The 17,843-nt window shown below is 37.8% G+C and overlaps 1 protein-coding gene across 2 annotated transcripts in view; it reads right to left on the bottom strand.

The window, feature by feature from the left end:
• fcho1 (FCH and mu domain containing endocytic adaptor 1) overlaps positions 1–17,843 on the bottom strand; it is a 45,660-nt gene that overhangs the window by 13,055 nt on the left and 14,762 nt on the right. For both annotated transcript variants that reach the window (XM_029501020.1, XM_029501021.1), the window contains exons 3-12: positions 11,596–11,687; positions 8,582–8,656; positions 7,622–7,763; positions 7,233–7,385; positions 6,261–6,365; positions 4,787–4,885; positions 3,125–3,221; positions 2,815–2,932; positions 1,933–1,957; positions 20–80 (exon numbers count right to left, since the gene is read on the bottom strand). In XM_029501020.1, coding sequence (XP_029356880.1) covers positions 20–80; positions 1,933–1,957; positions 2,815–2,932; positions 3,125–3,221; positions 4,787–4,885; positions 6,261–6,365; positions 7,233–7,385; positions 7,622–7,763; positions 8,582–8,656; positions 11,596–11,687 — 967 coding nt within the window. The remainder of the gene's footprint in view (positions 1–19; positions 81–1,932; positions 1,958–2,814; positions 2,933–3,124; positions 3,222–4,786; positions 4,886–6,260; positions 6,366–7,232; positions 7,386–7,621; positions 7,764–8,581; positions 8,657–11,595; positions 11,688–17,843) is intronic.

The following is a 17,843-nucleotide window of genomic DNA, read 5'->3' as shown; positions in this document are numbered from 1 at the left end:
GTGAGCAGGAAAAGGATATCATTCTGTGTGCTGTCAGCTCGGATGACAAATCCTTCGTCGTCTACTTCCAAGGGGGAATTCTGTGTGAACAGGAACACACACGCACAGACACACAGTTTGTCAGCAACAGAGACAAATGGCACTTTGGCCACATATCTTGTCATCTTGTGTAACTACAACTGTAGCCTACATGTAATGCTGACAGCTCTCTTAGAGTATGAGTAAATAGACACTACAACTGTTATGGCTTTCATTTCAAATTAAATTTAAGACTATTTAGATACCACATAGTATACAGCTCAGTCCCTCCTTTGTGGTCACATAATGATGGAAAAATGATTTATGTGCATGAATTTGTAGCGTTTTTTAAACAACACTGTTGGCATGACTTCTTTTTTGTATTGTAACTGTAATTCCCAGAAATAGAATTAATCCATTAACAAATTAAGGTGACCCAAACTAATGTTTGGACTACTGAATTCACGGTGTAGAGCAACATAAAGTAAATGTTCATTAATGGGTCTTTTTTTTTTTACACAATCACAGAGCTCACAGAAAAAAATACCCCAGGGACACAAAATAACCAAATGTTTCCAGATAAGAAGCATAAGGTTTATGTACAGATTAAAGAGTTGCATTATAAATTGCTTATCCTTTAACTTTTATCCAAAGGAAGACTCCACCATTATGGTCTTTAATAATATACTTTTAGAAAGAAGTAATAAAATCACTTTGACGTCAAGAAAGAAAAAAAATGTCCAATATAATCATAAAAGCTATATAAATAAATAGTTTAATAACTTAGAGACCTACAGAGAGTCTTAGGTTTACTGACATCACTGCAATTACACTGCAACATTAATCTAGTATTGTTCCATAAATTCGTGTTTACAAGGTTGGTCAGTGACTTACTACTATAGCTGTTTTAAATGAAAAATGTTATCATCAACAGGTCAAAGTTGCTTCTTCTACAGGCAGAAGTGTGCTTTTTGTTAAATTTGAACCATGTTCTAGCCTGATGATCTTCAAAATAAAACCTGGGGAAAAGATTTGGACTCCAGGTCCAGCGGAAATGCAGTTATTTTTAGATTGACTGGAAATATATAAAGATTGTATTTCAACAGATTTAATTTCAGTAATTTGATTCCAATAGGTCACATTTTCATCAGATCAAAATCCGATGGACAACTCCGAAAAGTCTAGCTAATGTTTCAGACTTTAAAAATCCATTAAGATAATAAATGTATCTGCAGTTAGATACACATAGATTTTAAGATCAAAACATACGTGTCCTGATTGTTGCCCAGTTCAGCAGCAGTATTCATTACTTTTCCCACACCAAATGAGAAACAGTCAAAGTTAGCAAGCAGATAGAAAGGATGTCCAAACACCTTGAAACTGAACAGAAATATTTTTTCAGAGGACTAGGAAGGCCAAACTGAAAAAAGTGTAAATACTGGATTTAAGAGTTGTTCATGAGCCAGAAACTCAACTTCAAATAGATTGCTGAATGAAAGTTTTGTACTGTTATACTTGAAATTTCCTTGCTGTGTTGTGAAAGGTTTTAATAACCAATCAAAACAGTGATAACAGATCCACTCACAGTTTCAGTCCATCTTATGTAACTGCTTTTAAAGTGACCCCTTCTAATATCATTTGTACTTTTCACACTGTAGTCACAACCGTTACCCTCTTGAAACTGGTTCTGTGAGCTGTTGTTTGTTCTCTGCTTCCACATTGGTCTGTTAGAAGGTTTTACGACAGTGCAGATCAGTTTATTGCTGATTCACAGACACACATACGCCAATATGTTCCCACGGACTCATGTACTTCCTCTATGACAGCAACATTATCTTCTCACCCTCTTCTCAGAGGTGCTGGAATAAACCTGTTATTATTAATGTTTAGTTGTAAATATAGGCTGTTACTCACAGGTGCCTCTGTCAAAGCTGAATCCCTGCAACAGAACAAAACAAACAAAAAAAAAAACAAAAAACATTTAGTTGCTTTGTGAACACAAATTCCCGATTAGTGGGATATTCAGCATGCACACAGGATTCCGGCACAGAAAAGAGTTTATAATATGACAAGTAATGAACAGCAATAAACAGAGGGAATGTTTACTGCAGTCAATAAATCCAATTTCCAATTTAAATAGTCATTAACATTTCTTCTATCATCAGACTAAAAAAAAAAAATATCTCCTAATCAAGAAATATATCAAACTATTTAACCCATTTCAAGATGTGAAGACAGTTTCTTTTTATTAGGCAATATGATCACAGATGGCACCCCTGTTGTTTTGTTGACTATCATATAATCACCATTTCATTTCATATTTTAAGTAAAGCAGGCCATCCGTGGTTCTGACCTGTCATTTGTAATAACAGCACAGTCTTTAAGACAAGCACGCTTGTTGCTGGATGATAAAAGCCAGTTAGCAGTTGATAAACAGCTTTATTACAATGTTAGCCTGAGTAAAGCCAGATAAGCCCCAGAGAGGTGGACTATGCTGAACTCTCTCCATTTATACTGCCATTAAGGCATATTTGTTTTTCAAATTTCAGTGTGTATATATATATATATATATATATATATATATATGACCTCATTCTATCGGTTTAAGGGTCAGTTTCAGTTGCAGACCCTGCTGGCATTTTGACCGTTCCTCATAATGTCAAAGGGCTTTTTGAGGGTTATGTCCTAGTCTAGGTTAGGGTTAAGATTAAGCATTTAGAGAATGAGGTAAGGGGGCATGGGGAGGCTTAGGTCAATAAGTGCAACAAAAAAATGTTTGCCTGTGTCCACACTCACGTAGAGTCTGGCTCCTTGTCCCTCTTGCCCAGGCCAGGGATTCTGAAGGCTTTTGCACGGCTCTTCTTCCCACCTTCAGGCGCCAAAACTGTTATATACTCCTCAAAACCAACCAGAGCTGCAGACACCAGCCAACAAAAACGAGAAGCAACACACAACTCACAACTTGTCATTTGCCTCAATCAAGTATTCTACAGGTATCCTATGATGTTATCAGTGTGGACTCCAGCAGTTTACATTGTGTGTTTTACACTTTAATTTCCATCCCACCTAAAATGAGCCAAAGCGTGCCCTGGTGAGCACATTGTACCTGGCCGGTCTTTGCCTGTGCCCTTCTGCTCTGCAAATTTCTGGATGAGGTTATCAATGCCAATGTTTTCCACATTCTGCTTGAATTCCTCATGGACCTGCAGAAGTGAGGAACACAGTTATTTATATAAAGCACAACATACGAAAGGTGGGAGGTAATTAATTCCTTCTGATCATTTATAGTAAACTTAAATACTAAATCTTTTGTGTAGATTTAAGTTAAAGCTCTGCTTTAGAATCCATTAGATATACTTCTGCCATTGATGTCCCCCATCAAAGCACCCATTAACACACAATATAGTGGTGTATATAATACTATAATAAAAACAATAAATGTGTTGCAAAAGTAATTGAATACAATTACAAACTGACCAACTGAGATTGCACAAAGTTATCCAACCGGGTTGAAATGAGAATGTCAAATAGTTGATTTTTTTCAATAATGCAATTCAAACTGTGAAAGTTTTATATTACATAGATCTCATTGCACAGACTAATATATTTCAAGAATTTAATTCTTCAAATTTTGATGATTATAACTTACAACTGATTAGAAAACGAAATTCATCATTTTAATATTGTGAATATTGTGAAGAACTTCAATACTGGAGACTCACGCTCTAATCAGCTAACTAACACAAATTTATTAAGCTGGCAGAGCGTTTAAAAAGTCCTCTTTTCAGATGAAGGTGACTTTTACATTTCATTTGGAAATCAAGGTCACAGAGTCTGGAGGAAGGCAGCGTGAAGTCTCCACAATCAGTGTTGGTTTGGGGAGCCGTGTCATCTGCTGGTGTTGGTCCGCTGTGTCCTATCAGGTCTGGGGTCAGCACAGCCATCTACCAGGAAGTTTTACAGCACTTCATGCTTCCCTCTGCTGACCAGCTTTATGGAGATGTTGATTTCATTTTCCAGCAGGACTTGGCACCTGCCCACATTGCCAAAAGTACCAATACCTGGTGCTTGTGCTTGATTGGCCGTTAAACTGGCCTGACTAAACCCATAGAGAATATATGGAGTATTGCAAAGTGAAGATGTGACACACCAGACCCAACAACACTGAAGAGCTGAGGGCTGCTATCAGAGCAACCTGGGCTTCCATAACACCTCAGCAGTGCTACAGACTGATCGCCTCATTGCCACGCAGCATTGCCGCACCATTTCATGCAAAAGGAGCCCTGACCAACTGTTGAGTTCTGTACATTCGTACTTTTGAGTAGTCCAGCATTCCCGTGCTAAAAATCCCTTTTATAATTGGTCTTGAGTAATATTAAAATTTTCTGAGATACTGAATTTGGAATTTTTATAAGCTGTAAATTATCTTAGTTCATTATATTAGTCAAAATTAAAAGAAATAAACACATGAAATATATCAGTCTGTGTAATTCATCTATATAATAGACAAGTTTCACTTTTTGAATTGAATTGCTGAAATAAAACAACTCTTTGATGATATTCTAATGAACTGAAATGCACATGAAAATGTCATTAAAACTCATGACTTGCACATGTACAGACAAACTGACAAAATGCAACTGTCAACATAAGGATCTGCAAAAACTGATTTTGGAAAAGCTAAGACAAATGCAAACACGTTTGGGGGTGGGGCGTTCTTCTCATAAAGCAGAGCAAGTCATCAGAGCGGGACTCAGGTTGAACTCACCTGCCCCACCTGGACATGGGTGTCCTCTATGGAGTGGGAGTAACCTTTAATCAGCTGTTTGATCTGCCGCAGGTGAGCCTCTTCGATTTCCTGGAACCTCTACTCAAATAAACATGATAAACATACAATTTTAGTTAACGAAAGATTGACTATGTTGTAGATACACAACTTTATAATACACTGAACTTATATAACGTATATAAATGTTTTACCACATTAAATAATGTGTAGTGTGTGTTTATACGTTTGAGTTTGCATTTTTGCATGCTTGTTTTTAGTATGTGTTCCTTTTACTTGTTTATTACTTTTGCTTATATGTCTTCATAACTTAACAGGGAGAAAAACACTATCTAAATTTTTGTCTGTCTGTCGTGGCGTGAGCGAGCCGAAATCCAATATAAAAAGAAACTAAAAACTAGTGAAAAGAGCCTTTCAATGAGGTATGAGGACACAGACAGCCAGCATACAAGGCTACAGATTGCCAGGTTGTTGAACCAGTGATAATGGATTTAGTATTTGAGCTGTTATACTACTCATTATTCAGTCAGTTCATTAGTTGCTGCCTGGTCCCATGAAATTGACTCAGCGTAGTGGATTGGGCCTTTTGTAGACAAACTAGCTTGTGAGCAGAGTTTTGCCAGATCTTTTGCCAGAACATTTCTCCAGTGATATGATTGATAGATGAGACCAAACATAAAACGCTCTGCTAACACCTTGTCGACTTGCAACACAACACTTTAAGTGGTGTGGGCCAAATGGGAATTATACATTTTTTGTGTGCACTCCTCTTGATACAGTAAATGGATGTTTTAAAAACCCCTTTCTTGAAACTCAACACTGTTGCATTTAACGGTGTGTGTTGCGCTTGACTTCTAATCCTGATTCTTTTGTTTAGCTTTGTAAACAGCAGCTATATATGCTAAACAACGCGACACAACGCTGCAGAGGGCTGATGGCCTCAGCACACACATCCTTTAGCTGTGGCATTAGTTGTTTTGTTTATTTTATTTATTTACCAGATTAACGTTCATTGGAAAAGTACAAATACTGCCTTCTTCTGTTCCTCCTTTAATGTTTTGCCACATGTTTTCCTCCCAGATGCCACATAGCCCAGCCATGACTTTGACCAAACCTTCCCTCTTAAAGCTATTACAGGAGATAATTGGGTACAATGATTTCAAATGATTTTGTTTACCACGGAAGCAGCTGCGGTAACCATGGAAGTGTGGAAGCGGTGATTAGAGGTAATGAGTGGAGCACAGGATATGTGAGTGAGAAGGTGGGAACATAGGAGTCGTGGAGTGAAGTTTCCATTTTTGGGGGCGGTATGACGTAGGATAATAAATGAAAGGACAAGATAGTTATTGTGTGAGGCTAGTGAGAGGGTGAGTCAGAGAGAAAGAGAAAAGGAAATACACCGCATCAGAGTGTGGGAGAAACAGTTGCCCTGGGCCCAGGTGGAATCAGAGCTGACCTGGGCAGACTCGCTCATCTTCTGCTCAAACTCTCCTCCCACGCGGTTGTACTTCTCAATGCACAAGGCAAATGACTCAGCTGCCTTCTTGGACTTCAACTCCGCCTAGTGAGTGAGGGAAGAGGGATTAGAAATATCGACTTCAGCTACTGACCCCTTCACAAACTGTTAAATAAAAGTGAACAGCTCAGAAAGTGGAGGAGAATGATTCAGGGCTCATCAAGAGTCAGCTAAACATAAACAGTTAAAGGATAAAATACATTCAGAAAAAAAAATAGCTCACAGAGTTGGGATTGTTCTATATAATACAATTTTTTTGAGAATTTCTTTCAGTTGGTGCAACATATTGTGGCTTCATCTTCCTAATCAAAAGGCTATTTTACACAGCTTATTTGAAGCAGGAATTCTGTACGTTTATTCAGCCTTGCTGTTGAAAAGGTACAAAGACAGAATGACAGTATTGTTCAGTTGCATTGTCTGACTAAAACGGAGAGCAAGTTTAGCCTAAAACTGTCATTTTACATGCCACACTTTTGATTTGAGAACACAAGCATGCTATCTGATTGTCACAATATGTTGGCTTTGTTTGGTTCACGTTAAACAAACAAAACCAGCCTAGCAAGGGTTTTTCAACAGCATCATAACAGGATTGGTGTTTAAAAGTAATTTAAGACATCTGCTCCTTCAAATATTTAAGCATCAGATGTGTTTTTTGTTGTAAGGGTTTATCCTAATCGCCTAAATTCAACCAGGTGAGCTGCTTTTAGCACAGGGAGTTAAGACTTTAAGATCCATGAACCTCTGTTGTAATGAGGTGATGGCAGAAACTGTCCACATTGATAAATACAAATAAAGATAGTGCAAATGAGTGAACAGGCCCTTTCAATTTATTTCAGAAGCCACTACAACATAAACAGCATAAACAGAACTAATGGAAATATCCACAAAACCATTTGGAAATATAAGAACAACCTTTTCCAGTTCCTTCTGCGGAGCTCCATCCTTCCTGAGTCTGTCCAACTCCAAACACTTAGCGTGGTAGCCCTCCTTTGACTTCTGAAGATGACCAGTCTGAACTTGCAGTGCCTGCACTACCTCGACAGTCCCCACCATCTCCTCCTTTGTCTGCACACACACGGACACATATGGACACACCACGCAGGTTATCATAGTGCTTGACAATGCATATCAAGGGCAAATGCAGCCATTACCGTGAAGGAGAAAGGTGCTAACTGGATTCTTTGTGAGAGAAATCCAATCAGTTAAGGAAAGTAAAATGATGAGGGAAACTAGTGAGAAAATATTCAAGTTTACAGAAACAGAGAAATAGATTGCACTTTCTATTCGACGCAGACGGATACCTTGCGGTGAATTTTGACTTGCTCATCTCCATACTTGTTGATGTCCCGGATGAGATCATTCAGCTTTCTCATCAGCTCCAGGTGGCAAAGGGCCAGTTTGTCTGACGAGACTCGGAACACGTCCCACATGGGAGCAAATGTCCTATGAAATAAATACAAAACGAAACATACACAGGGTACATCAAATTGTAGACATCTTAAAAATATATTATATAGATGCTGCTGTTGTTTTTGAAGAAAGCTTCGCCCCCCCCCCCACCCCCCATTTTGGCTCAGCGAATAAAAAGGTTTCAACTATTGAAAGGTTGGCTCAAATCAATCTCTCAATATTCTATAATATTAATGGAAATCCCTGAGGAGCCATTTTATTATTTCCCGATTATATATTGGAAAACTGTAAAGCTTTTTGCAGCAGAGATTGTCAGTAAGAAGCTCTCATGAGTAATAGAAGAATAATTATTTATACCTAAAGCTAATTTTAAGTAAAGCGCCCCTCTAAAAAAACATTTTTGGTTTTAGAATTCATTAAATGACAATAAATGATAAAATGCAGTACCTTAACATTAGAGGTGGAGATGTTAAACCACTAGATGTCAGCAAAAACAAGGTTTTCTGTTGGCTATTACAACTTAATTCAGTCAGAAAATGCAATAAATCCTGGTTGCAAGTGTTTTCCATTAACAATAAAAACAGATACAAATAGCAAAAATAGTAAAAACATATCTTTGTTTGTATAGGTTAACCATTGGAGATGGAAATATTTTAATATAAATGCAGACATTTGGTGATACAGATGGCACTAATTCATATCTCATATGTACCACCATATGACCATTACATCTATATTTACACTGAAGAACATCTTTCAGGAATATAAATTCTGCTTTAGGTTCCTGAAAAAGAGGAGGGGTTGTTGGGTGGAGATGCTGTAGTGTACTGAGTTCACATGGCCATACTCACCCCAGTGTGCTTCCATTGCTGGCTATCTTGGCCAGTTTGTTCATTGATTTGGAATATGTCTCCTCAATGGCAGCCCTGCAAAAATAAATAATATAATAAAATAAATAAAATAAATGTTAGCAAAAACACCTTTTAATAAATCCCACAGTAAAATATTGGATGCACATATATTTAAACATTTACACTTGATATACTGCACCCAGGAAGCATAACAGTGATAATTTTATTACCCATCATTCTGCTGATTATATTCAAAGTTCAGACTATTTAGGAGCACAAACCGCCCATTATATTCTCATATATTAGACCGGAAGACAGTGCATGTGTCTGTTTTAGGTCTGAAAATGTATTCCTCCATTTGCTCCACTTTTCCACTTAAATCTTCGTGTAACACCACTGGAATACCAATGTGTGAATTCCTAAAAATGCAAATTACTGTACTCCAGTGGCTTCACAATTCTTGCCTCCTCTCATGACCTCATATGTTAATCTATACAATGGGCTTACCTCAGCCCAAATGTTGGGCATCTATTGCCACTGCAGTCAGATAAAGATACATTTTCCACCATTGCTGGGTATATATTTCCATAAGGTACATTTAAATGATAAATGGACTAGTTTTGCAAGGCTTGTCATAAAATGGTAACACACATCTGCACACCCTGAGGAGAAACAAACAAAAAAAAAAAAAAAAGCATGGATCCCAACATCCTGAGGGATGCATGGGCAGAACAGCCTCACTACAGAGGAGGCAGAGCAATAAAACAACAAATTTACTTGTGATGTTTTAAGTGTTTTAGGGATTCTTTTTATACTTCAGGATGCTATGTCTCCTTGTTTGTATGTATTTAAACTGAATTGCCTTAATTAATTAAGTTGTAAACCTGCAGATTCACCAAACCACAATTTTTTTTAGACAGTCGAATTTTTAAATGGTGGTTCATTAAGCAACTTTTTTGTTATTTGCTCTTACTAAGATGCCAGCACTCCTACTACTCCCAAAATTCATTAGCAAAAATTACTTACTATCCCACTATCCCATGAGGATCCTTTAAAAAAGTGTGAGCGTGTAAGTGAGTGAGCGAGTAAATTTTCTCTTTATTAATGATTCTTACATTACATCTGACATGTTAACCAACAAACTTTTTTGTGCGACACTTCCGGTCTAGCACTCTTCACCACTGTGTAGCTCTTAGCTAACTTGTGTCTACCGCAAGTACAGAGATATATGTGGTTTTTTTTGTTTGTTTGTTTGTTTCTGGGTTTTTTTTTTGGGGGGGGGTTAAGTAATGGCTTCAAGGAAGACTGGGGTCTCTTGTGTGGTTAGGGGCTATAATAATAACTGGTATAAATGCAAAGTTTACCTAGAGTGGGGGTGTTTTAAACATCAGCCGCGTACGAGAGCTGAATGTGGATGTAAGGTGTGATATGATCTGTATCCTCCGCCAATAAATCCCTTTGCCTGTGGTTCATCCATAAGGATGCTGAGTAAAAATGGCAATCTACATTTTGGCAAAAACGTCATGTCCATTTGCTTTTTTTTTTTTTTTTTCTCTTCTAGTTACAGACCATTGTGCCTTGATTGTGCTATCATTTTTACATATGATATTCATACATATATAATGTGTATGTTTACATTAACTAAACAATTACAATTTATGAGAAATAAATTTTTCATAAATTATTATTTATTTAGTAATTTATGAATTACTATTTTTGTGATTATATTTCAAGAACTGAATGGTACCAAAAGAATTTCAGACTATAAAATTACACATACAACTTGATGTTAAATAAAATGTCTTCTCATTTTCAAGTGTCAATTGAATTTTTATTTCATGCATGACTGCAGGAACAACCGGCCGATGTAGTAAGGACCCCAGCAGAGTGGAGTTCAGCTTTGCTTTGACTGGGCAGTACATCAGCTTTGTACTGGAACTGGTACTGTCAGTCGGTAAGCGTCTGAGGATGTGGTACCAGTCTCCCATCTTGTTTTTTTAAGGTTTCTTTATAGTGTACCCACAACACTGTTGATCAACATTAGCTTGCACCGTTAGTTCCGGTAAGGGAAAGCGGCTAATCAGAAGTGCCGCACAAAAACACAGAAGTTTGTCACTATTTACTTCCATGTTTGAAAATATGGTGGATATGGAGTAACATTTGCTGGGGTTGGGGAAATAGTGATGCATTGGATAGAGTGTGCGCCACAAAAACAGAGAGACAACAAGGTCTTCATCCGCGACACTGGCTCAGTTCCGGCCTGTATCTTTTACCATTTGCTTGCTATTCCTTACTGTCGCTCCCATTTCATGCAACTCTTCAAGATTTCAGATCAAATGAGGCCAGAGAAAAGTCTCTAATAAACAAACAAATTAAAAAAAAAAAAAAAACTGGCTGGGGTTGCTAAAGTTTAAAATTTCAAAAGAGACAACAGCTGCTAGCGTTATATTGAAATCCAGACCAGGTTTTATGTCCACCTAGTCAAGCTAAGACTTGCTGATCAAATTAACTCAAAATTAATTCAATGCCTCTCCCCCAAAATGTTAAATTAATTTATTTTTTAAAAATGAGGTACCAACTAATATTTAAACAATGCATGTGGCATACATGCAGTTTCATGCACAGGTGACCTACTCAGGCTTGAGAGTGTGTGTGTTTGACAGTGTGTGTTGCTGGTTTGAGAGCACTTCAAAAAGTAGCGTGTTAGTGCAAACAAGGATCAGAGGTTACAGCTGAGACTGAAGCAGTATTCAGAAAGTAAGGCTTGTCAACCCGTCTCTGCACACTCTGCATTCTGCTGGTAGGACTTTGAAAACGTAGAAATCATTAACACCTTGATACAGCAGCAGATGAAATCCAAAAGAGTACATTTGTAATCTCTGAGCATTTCACCCAAGCTTGGCACAAACTCTCAACATTTCTTTCCTGGTTGAAAATGTCAATGTTCTCCAATCGAGCCCCATCTCTACCATACCACAACCTCCTACGCAGATACAAATATACAAGCACTTTACCTCTCTCGGACAAACTCAGCCAGCTCCTTGCTTGCCAGTTGGCCATGCTTCATGTTGTGGTAAAGGACATCAAAGCCAGCATTCTTCTCCCCCTGTCAAGGTAAACATGAAACACGAAGAGTCTGTTAGCATCCAAACAAGGAACAGCAATGGATACCAGTAGATCCTTTGGTATTATACATACACAAGTGTGTTAACCTTGAGCTAATTTACATATTAAAGTAATAAATGATATTTCACTATCTAAATGTTTGGTGAATGACAACAGATATCTCTATACTAGACAATTATCAATCATGTTCTCTATTTGAGGCATTTGGCATTTTGTCGCTTTTGGTTCAAACAAGAGATGTGATGACATTTAGAAGGATGAAGTTCATGTTTGGTCTGCAGTTTCACGGCTGTTCAAATCTACTGCAACCCTTCTCGCTGTTCAATGCCCTGTTGTTGAGTATGAAAACCTCAGAGCTGGGTAGCTGAGGAGAGGAGCTAAGCTTCCTTGTAGCAAAGCCGAGACCAACGACACCACATTCATTACAGTTGTAGTAGCACAAACCAACACTTGTGTTGGCCTAAGCCTTAATAATCCAAAGAGATGCCTGACTTTCTACAAATGGGCTTGGCCATTTCTGCTGCCTCACATTTTTAGTCAGCAGAGAGCCAGGCTGTCTGTGCAAAGGCACTGACAGCTGTCTCTCTGGATCTAAAAATACCCCATCAGGGGAGTGCACACCAATTCTCAGGTACCAGGGGAATTGCTTGAATGCCAAGGAAGAATCATACCAAAGCTGCATACTGAGAAAACAAAACCGAGAAAGACTGGCAAGTTTTGTTTTTTTTTTGTGGTCAGAAAGAGAAATGTTATTTTGTTCTAAGAACTAATATCAGTTGACAAGTAATTGATAAACAGGAAATACTCGAAAAAAATAAAATTATTATGTAGGTAAATAACTTTACACAGTCTGATAATTTTTTCCCTTTATGGGTTTGGCTTTTCACACAATATCTAAGATATATTTTCTTGTTTTACTTGTTGATCAGGCCGACATGTAACAAGATGCAATGTGAAAATTGTTTACCAGAGACGCCTCAGCTATAACCGTGTGGATGAAAAGAAATTGTAGAAAAACACTCAGATGGCTTCTGCTGTGATATCAAGCTACAATACCAACATTGTTATGAACATGACCATGAATGACTGTTATGTGTAAGGCAATCCACCTTTCTCTGTGCTGTGTGGGTGGAGAGCTGATCTCATCACACATCATTTGGGTTCACAGAAAACAAACAACATGAAACACTTCTAATGAAAGCTGTGGAGGCTCATCCTGGGGATTATCTGTATATTGTTTGAATTCTGCTTACCTTACCACACATGTAATTTAACTTACAAAACATAAATAAGAAAAAAAAACCTAAAGCAACACTTGAAGAAAAAACATTTGATAAAATGTTTTGCTGTGTGGTTCAGGTAAACTGGTCCTTTCTGTGATGCGATTATAATTTCTTGTTGTACTGTTTTGTTTGTTTTTGTTTTAAATTCATTATCACATTGGCAAATAAGATTTTGATGCCACTGCTTTAGAATATACTTATTTTAATAAGAGTGAAGTAGGACTATTGTTAGACTCCACATAAGAATGAAGCATAAAACACCCAATGTCAGTCAGTTTCTATACATGTTCAATCCCTTTTTCTCCCCCTGCTTAAGAAAGAATAGAGTTCTGTATCTTTCCAAATTATTTGAGTTTTTCAAAAGAAGAGTTTAATAAACAGTGGATATGCTTTCAGCTGGCTGCATAGAGCTGTGTAGTACTCTCTAGGGTTTCTCCACATCTTGCAGTTGGCAGGTTCCTTTTGTTGAAACTCTACCCCTGCTGAAGAAAGATGAGCCGCCAGTCTAACACACACACACACACACACACACACACACACACACACACACACACACACACACACACACACACACACACACACACACACACACACACACACACACACACACACACACACACACACACACACACACACACACACACACACACAGCTAGCAACCTTGCCTGCTGACTGTATGCAAAGGGAACACATCCACACAAAACAGATGATAATATTGCTCAGATGGCTTTGCATACTGTGCAGCTAATGATAAGTCAATACAGAGCCTTGATGAATATTTGAAAAACCAAATACAAGCCATCATTGCTAGGAGCAATATACCACAACTTAAATGCCAGAGCATTTGAATTTCGCATTTTCCTTTCCTAAATATTCAATATATCTTTATGACCTAACTATAATATGGTCTACATAGAATAGCATTCCATTTACACTGCAAATTAATCCTGTAAACTGGATGTGAGGGGCCGATTGCTGATGTAGAAAAATTCCCACATCACAACACTTTAATTGCGAGCTGATGAATTAAGTAGTGGGTTGGTTTAAGCTAAGAACTGCAATTATCAATGCTTACTCAGTCTATATGTCCTGCACTGTAGGGTCCATAGCAATTGCTGACAGTGCTGCCACAGCCACATGCAAAAGCAAGTAAAGTACTAGATAAGTAAATAACTACCTCACTTACAATACTATATGCACTTTGAAGTTTTGTGTATTCTGTTGCAATATTCAAAACACATGCAGCAGCTCGGGTGGTAGAAGATGTTCACAGAACAGTTGCTAGTCACAAGCTATATCTCTTCAAGTGAGCTTGAGAACTCTATTGTACAAGATGAGAACCAGTAAACATCAGTTGCCAGATGTAAGTACTCTAATAATTCCTTATTCTAAAAACACTGAACACAGTGAGTGTAAGAGTGACGCTTCACCAAGGATGCTCGATGCTTATCTTCCAGAAGGAACTAAGTCAGCTAGTATTCGATGATTTAATAATATCGTCAACCAGCTATAAGGGAGCTATAAACCCACTGATACTCTTTAAGTATCCTCAGGCCCCATAATGTATTCCTTAAGCATTTAGTAAAAAAAAAAAAAAAAACTCTGATAATGCAAATCCCCTTCTCTTTCCCTACAAGTGATCTGTTTTTCATCCAAAAATTGACCCTTTTGTCACACAATGGAGTGCATTACCATGACAATGAATGGGGTGATGGATGAGAAGAATGACTGGTTGTGGGGGTTTGGTGTGGGATTGTAAAATGCGTATGTGAGCAACCTTCTCATGAAGAGTCAAACTTCTGAAGACAACTATTAGGTGTGGTGACCCTGCTGAAACGTGATAGGGGAATGGTGAGGACCAGAGAAAATATTATTTTATTTCATTAAATCCGATTGGGGTGAAAGGGTGATCAGAGCATCTGAAAGGAATGTTAACACTAGGTCTGAACAGGACTAACTGATCTCATCGAAAAGTGGCAACTTCAGTTGTCACCGAGTGGTGGTTAAATATTAGTTATGTCTGTTAAGGTCATCATCAAAGCTGATGTCACTTCTTTTTTACTGATGTGGTAACAATAGTCATTCGAGTTCTTGGGGTCACCTGAGGGTAGATGTGAATGGTTTCTAAAATGTGGCAATTACAAGAGTCAGTGAGGCATGAACCAGTACGTCTTTATTACAATTTTTTTTTTTAGATAACAGAATCTTCAGATATAGCTGTGCTCAGTTAATGATAATTAGTCACGGTCTCAGACTTCCCTTCAGGCTTGTATGAAAGTAATTACAGACATTGAGGAAACCTGTACTGCAGGCCCTGCTTTACAGCTGCTTCCCAACACCAAATAAGAGAAGTTCCTCGCCTCTTCTGTTCTTTTGTGAAGTTCTGTGATCTCCACTGCATCTCAGACAATTAAGAACATGGAGAGGGACAGTGAATCTTTTCTGCCTTTTATATAGTCACTTAAGATGGATGTTTTCTGGCATGTTACTTGATGCACAGTTGATGTGTCAATGCAAACTGAATTTGACCATTTGTTATATTTGCGCTCTTTTTTAGCTATACTGTAGAGCTTTAATGCCGTTTACCTCTTTGCATGAGTGGGGTTGTCATGCTAGACCAATGGTGTGACAGATTCAAACATCTACAGGAGACCATCAGTGACATAAATTCAATGATCAATCTGGATTTGGTCCATTGCTATATTATTTTAATAACTGCCATTGGATAATTGATTTTTTCAACCATCCCCAACAGAGCACCAGGGTCTGTGATTGCATGAACAACTAGTTGCAAACAAATCAACAAACAATATTATTTTATTATTATTACGCAGTGCTCTCTGATCCCCCTGAAAACTTGTCAGTACAGGGAGCTTTCATGACCACAGCCACCAACACTTTGTCAGCTGCTACCAGTTACAAGCTGAATAACACAAACAAATAACTATGTCAACTGCTCTGATACATTTTCTGTCACTCTATCACTGTTTTTATTCAGAACAAACTCCTTACTCACTGATCCACCTCATCCAGAGTTCTCTATTAGGAGGTTAAGTAGTGTGATTCAAGCCTGAGTTGTTGGATTTGAGTGTTGAAGAAATTGTATTAATCAACGTACTAATCATAAAAGTATTATTACATTGTTTAAAAGAGTGGCAGAGGCCACATGAATAGTTTCTGAAAAGATACAAGTAAGATGCAATTGACAAATAAGTCTAATCTTGCAAAGTTTACTTATTGAGTAAATGCCAAATTTTAAGTTATTCTGACCAGTACAAAGTCACTTCATGGCGACAAAAGTGACTTTGGTTCATTGTTATGTGTATTCTCCTTTATTTGACACACCAGAACATCAACATAAATATAGTATAGCTACATTAGACTACATAGATCCAACTTGGCACAGAAAAGATTTGACCATTTCATTTGAGAATGAAACTGTGAAACAAAAGAGTTTCACAGTGTCTGTTCTGCAAGAAAGCCCTGTTGGTAAAAGTCATGTGATCAAATGAAAAACTATCATCGTGGCATGGGCACTTGGACATCATCAAACTAAGAAGCAGGCAATAATAAAAAAGCTATTGGACCCACTCTGTGGGGCAAACGAGCAGTTTCTAAGAAGAGAGGATACAAGCAGCACTTTGCATGATAGAGTTCCTATACAAAGCAACTTCTTTCTGTACTGTCCTGACTGACTTTTATCATCTATTTTCACCACAGCAGAGGAACAAACTATGGTCTCTTCTGGGAAGACAGAAGGGGAAACTGTTAGATCGAGCCATTGCATCCCCAAGAAAATAATGGATTATTTATTTCTATTTAATTTTATGCCATTTTCTTTAATGTGTAATTATATTTCACTTATAAAACAAAATAGTCATTAATAAATAGGCCTGATTATTATATAGACTAAAAAATAGAGCAGTGAGTCAGATATTTAAAACATCCATCACTCATATTCATTCATTACAGGGTTGTCGTGAGTTCATTTCATTCAATCAAAGCAGAAAGAGTAGAATACATTAGGCAATGCAAGCCACAGGCATTGGGGTGTGCTGAGCAGTCCTAGGCCCGGTTTTACCTGTTCAATGTAAAGCTCTGACAGCAATACAAATATGACTGAATAAGCTTCCACAAGTCATAATAAAACAGACAAAACAGCTGATAAAAGATTAAAGACTAATTCAGTGATGTGGTAAAGGTTCTTCAGGTGTCAGTGTGCTGCAAATTAAGCCTGAGAGGAGCACTTTCCATATTCTGAAGTGGCTGAAGCACTTTTGTTGCTATCTATTCACAAAAGAATGAGTTAACCCTGCCACAGTTCTATTTTATTCTGGTATTTGTTTCATTAAGCAGTTGCTTAAGATAACCGAGCAGCACCAATCCTTACAAAGAAAAAAAAAAATTTTACTCCTAAAACTTGAGTGTGCTTAATTTACTAAAGCTGTACTAAGATTATAGCTGATGCGCTTCCCCCAGTGGGCCATGAGCACTGCTCATAGAGTTAACGGGAGAGGACAGCGCGCAATGAGGAGGCTTTGTGAGCATCTGTGAATGTTCTTGAGCCAAACAAGATGATGCTCTGTGTGTGACTTGTTCCCAAGTGCCTATGCTGGCTAATTAACTAAAGGGCTGATTTGTATTTCACAGCTATTTTTGTCTAATGGCAGGCTGAATGGGAAGCATGGCTATGCATGTCTAAACATGCATGCACTTAGGCAAAAATATTTATTTTTATTTTTTTAAGATGCCATTCCACAATGTTAGTTTGAGGGATTAAGGAAAATTAAGCTTTCTGGAATTTGAGATAAAATTCCCCTATGCAGTGATATAGTGAAATTGCTGGTGCTTTC

This window comes from Echeneis naucrates, chromosome 4 (genome assembly GCF_900963305.1).
Source record: "Echeneis naucrates chromosome 4, fEcheNa1.1, whole genome shotgun sequence".
In the NCBI taxonomy this organism is placed as follows: domain Eukaryota; kingdom Metazoa; phylum Chordata; class Actinopteri; order Carangiformes; family Echeneidae; genus Echeneis; species Echeneis naucrates.
This window is presented reverse-complemented; position numbering and strand designations above follow the sequence as displayed.